General features: G+C 30.6%; 1 protein-coding gene across 1 annotated transcript; it reads left to right on the forward strand.

The window, feature by feature from the left end:
* Positions 1 to 127: 127 nt before the first annotated feature.
* On the forward strand, positions 128 to 1588 carry TRIADDRAFT_7696 (uncharacterized protein; the record flags this gene model as incomplete). Its single annotated transcript, XM_002118556.1, has 3 exons — positions 128 to 187; positions 435 to 557; positions 1250 to 1588. Coding segments are annotated over 3 exons (522 nt in total), but the record flags the coding sequence as incomplete, so codon positions are not given.
* Between the last annotated feature and the right edge of the window lie 2221 nt (positions 1589 to 3809).

A 3809-nucleotide genomic window follows, 5' to 3' on the forward strand; every position in this document is an offset into this window, starting at 1 on the left:
TATGGGCTATATCGCAGCAATTACATTTGGCATCGACTCCAATAACACACCTAGTGTAACGTCAGCGCTTATATGCCCATTACGTGTATGGATTCTAAGTATCGGATTTTCAATCGCTTTTGGATCACTGCTATCTAAAACTTGGCGTGTATATCGCATATTTACTAGCGGCAAGAAAACAAAGATCGTATGTATACAAATTGTTATACATTCAGCTATGTTTATAATCTCTTTACTATATTTAAAGTTCACTGATATTTAAGTTTATGGATTCAACATATAAGCTCGTGAGATTTCAGCTGATAAGCTGTATACTATGTTTGAAGATTGCTTCGATTACTTTAATTGTAAAATATTGTTTTATCGAGTACGTACGAGTGTGTACTAAATTTATATCAATTTTTATATTTATTACATTATCTTGATGGTTTTAGGTGATTAAAGATCATCAACTTATTGCTATGGTAGTAATTCTTATATGCATAGATTTGTGCTACTTAACAATTTGGCAATTAGCTGATCCGTTAAAAGGCAAGCAGATCCTTGTAAGGATCGAGGTAAATGCTAATGTAAAGTAATAGAGTCTCATTAGTTTGTCAAATAAGCATCTTATAAATAATAATAACTAAGCCTAAGTAATGCTATTTAATTACAGAAGATAATCTCATACTTTATAGTAGATAGTGAAAGCTTACAACACCAGGTATTAATAGAGGACCGTAGATTCGGACATTGGCCGTAACCTAGATATAGATAAAGTCTTCACTTTTAAGGTGACGAGAGTTTAAAACATATTATATGACTTGCATTACTTATTTTACTAAGCATCGTAGAATCACAATGTCATATATAGTCGAAATGACAGATTATCTGCTAACTAGCTTACCGTGCATATGAATAATTCCGATAGTCTGAAAATAAGAAATCTACAGTTTTAAATTAGATAGCACAGTTCTATGTAATCTGTATGACTATACATCCAACTATAAAATATTTCATAGGCTGCTCGGTAACGTCGACTAATAGTTCTATCTATGCCAGCCACAAAACTTCTTGATTTGTTTATTTGCCCATTTCAATTATATAGATAGCTGGTAGTGATATGGGTGTGTTTCGGTATATAATCTTAGTTCATTAGCTCTGGTTTGAATATCGTATTACATAAAAGTTTATTGCTATCTAATTATGAGCTTGTGCGCTAACGGATTCTTTGTTACTTACCATTTGCGATTATTTATGGCTATTACAGGACTCAAGCCAAGACTTAAATACTGTTATACGCTACTATAATGTTTTATGCAGCTCCCAAAATTCTTCCATTTGGTTAGGCATTATATATGGTATGAAATTACTGTTATTAGTTTTTGGAACTTTTCTGGCCTGGGAAACTCGATATGTTACTATTCCCGCCCTAAATGACTCTCGTTATATTGGAATGTCTATCTACAACACAACACTTCTCTGCGTTATTGCAATCATTATTAGTCAGTTTCTTGGAAGCCAAGTGGATGCAAATTTTGCAGTTATTGCAGGATTTATCATCTTTGGAATCACAGTAACAATGTGCCTTGTCTTTGTGCCTAAGGTAAGCGATAAAGCTGAACATTATAGGCTATTGACTAGAAGAAACTAACAGTAGAATTTATTAATATTTTTAATGTTTAATTTATGAACTGAGGTAATACATTTAAAAAGAAACGGCTTTGCTGTTATGCAAAGTAATAATAATACTGGCAGAGCGAACTCTAGAGTAGACTCTATGGATATAACTTTTGGTAAAGGTAGAAATATCACATGTGAAGACAAAGTTGTCGAGGAATTTATTCGACGAATAAAAAATGTGAGTTTAATTAGCTTGTGGACCGTTCAGTATGCTGGAATAGTCTAAATTTAATAGTTTAATACATTTAGATAATGGCGTTCTTTCGTACTAGTAAATGTGTATAAGAATAACTACTAGTGCTTAAATACACAATTATGTAAACAGTAGCAGCACTTGTCGATTACTTAATAATACAAAGTTGAGAAAGACGTGTATAATGTGTAATTTATTCGTACTGCCAAATGTTGCACCGTGACTTTCATAATTTTTTCTATTTTATCTAAATTATAATACTTGTATATCAAAGAGTAGCGCTAAAAATATTGTACTAGCTAATAATTAATCGATCGAACAATTAATTACATCACGCTATACGGTACTGCGGTAATTGATCATTTGTAAATTGCGTAGGTAGTAAAGCACTTATACGAGTAGTTTATCTGTTATACAAAGTTGAAGAAATGATCAGCATAAAGTGTATTTTATTCCTACAGCCAGACCTTGCGCCGTAACTTTGATAATTTTGCACTATTTATCTAAATTACAATACTGTGCACCTAAGAACAGCGTTAAAAATCTTCTACCAGTGAACGATTAATTGATTAATTTTCTACATCATTTTGCATAGAATCGGGTAGTTATCGATCATTTGTACCACGAGCGGTGGTAGAATTTTATTCTATCTTTTATTATTTCACAATAATTGTTTTGAAATTTTAATATAGTGCGATGAAGCAAACGGCATTGTGACAAAAATCAGGCGTAGATGGAAAGCTACTAATTCACCACTAACACTTGGAACCGATAACTTGAATTAGTTCTCAATATGTGATTAAGAAATAAATTATACAAGCTATACACTCTGCTCTAAATTTCTTCTTGAAGTCTTTATAAATCGTAGTACTATTTCTGACTGTATGATATTGTACGGTATATTCGAGCAATTAAAGTACCTATTTCATATTATAATTATCGGATCCTCATTACTTAAGTAATACGATATCTATTTATATTTACGCATGAGATTAATATACTAAATATACTTTATTCATCTTCCTTTAATTTATTCTTCAATCTGACCTCTTTACTAAATACTGATTAATAGCGCTTAATCTTCACATTGAGATTAGTAGTAACGTTATACGGATAAAAATCGAATATTATTTGATTTGTAAATGACCGATGACTTACTTGTACATGAAGGCTATTACTTACAGTTATATCTTGATAGATAACATTCTACTTCGTATAATTTGTCGTATTGTCATCATCTAACGACAACATCGTTTGATTCTTAAGTCATTCATTATGATTTCTTCTTGTTTTAATACGAATAATTTTAATATATCAGATTGTCTATTACGTTTTATTCGATTATAATAAAGGAAACAAATTTCGCTTCTAAAAATACTTTTAATATGTATTTAGGATGTTTCTTGATATCAATTAAACGGCTGAAACAAATTTTTCACATTACCTGACATTAATTTAGGTATGATACTAAAATATAAGTTTTTTATAAAATGACTAGTTATCAATCCTGCAGGAATTCCTTAATCATAGTATTAAGTTACTGTTACTGTTTTACTTCGTTGAGAGTAAGTATCTAATTTATGGCTATGAAATCAGAATAGTACATTTTACGAGTAAAATAACGGGCACTGCTATACTTTAGTTAGAGTAAGTATCGCAATTTATGGCAGTGAGATTAAAATAGGACATTTTACGAATAAAATAAATTAGTACGAGTATACAAAAGTGTACACTTTCTATTATGGCTGTGTTATTTCTTTGTATAAAATATTGAACTACGGTTCTAATTATGAATGTCTAGATGGTTCACGTTCAGTTTCTCGATATTTTACACAAGTAACAAATTTTTAGTTACATACCAGTATCAATAAAATATTTTATTAGTACATTTCTCATTATTAAAGTCCGCAAGGTACAATATTCATTAGAATACTTGACGATCAATGAGAGTACA

Source organism: Trichoplax adhaerens, genomic scaffold (assembly GCF_000150275.1).
Source record: "Trichoplax adhaerens TRIADscaffold_200 genomic scaffold, whole genome shotgun sequence".
NCBI classification, from domain to species: domain Eukaryota; kingdom Metazoa; phylum Placozoa; class Uniplacotomia; order Trichoplacea; family Trichoplacidae; genus Trichoplax; species Trichoplax adhaerens.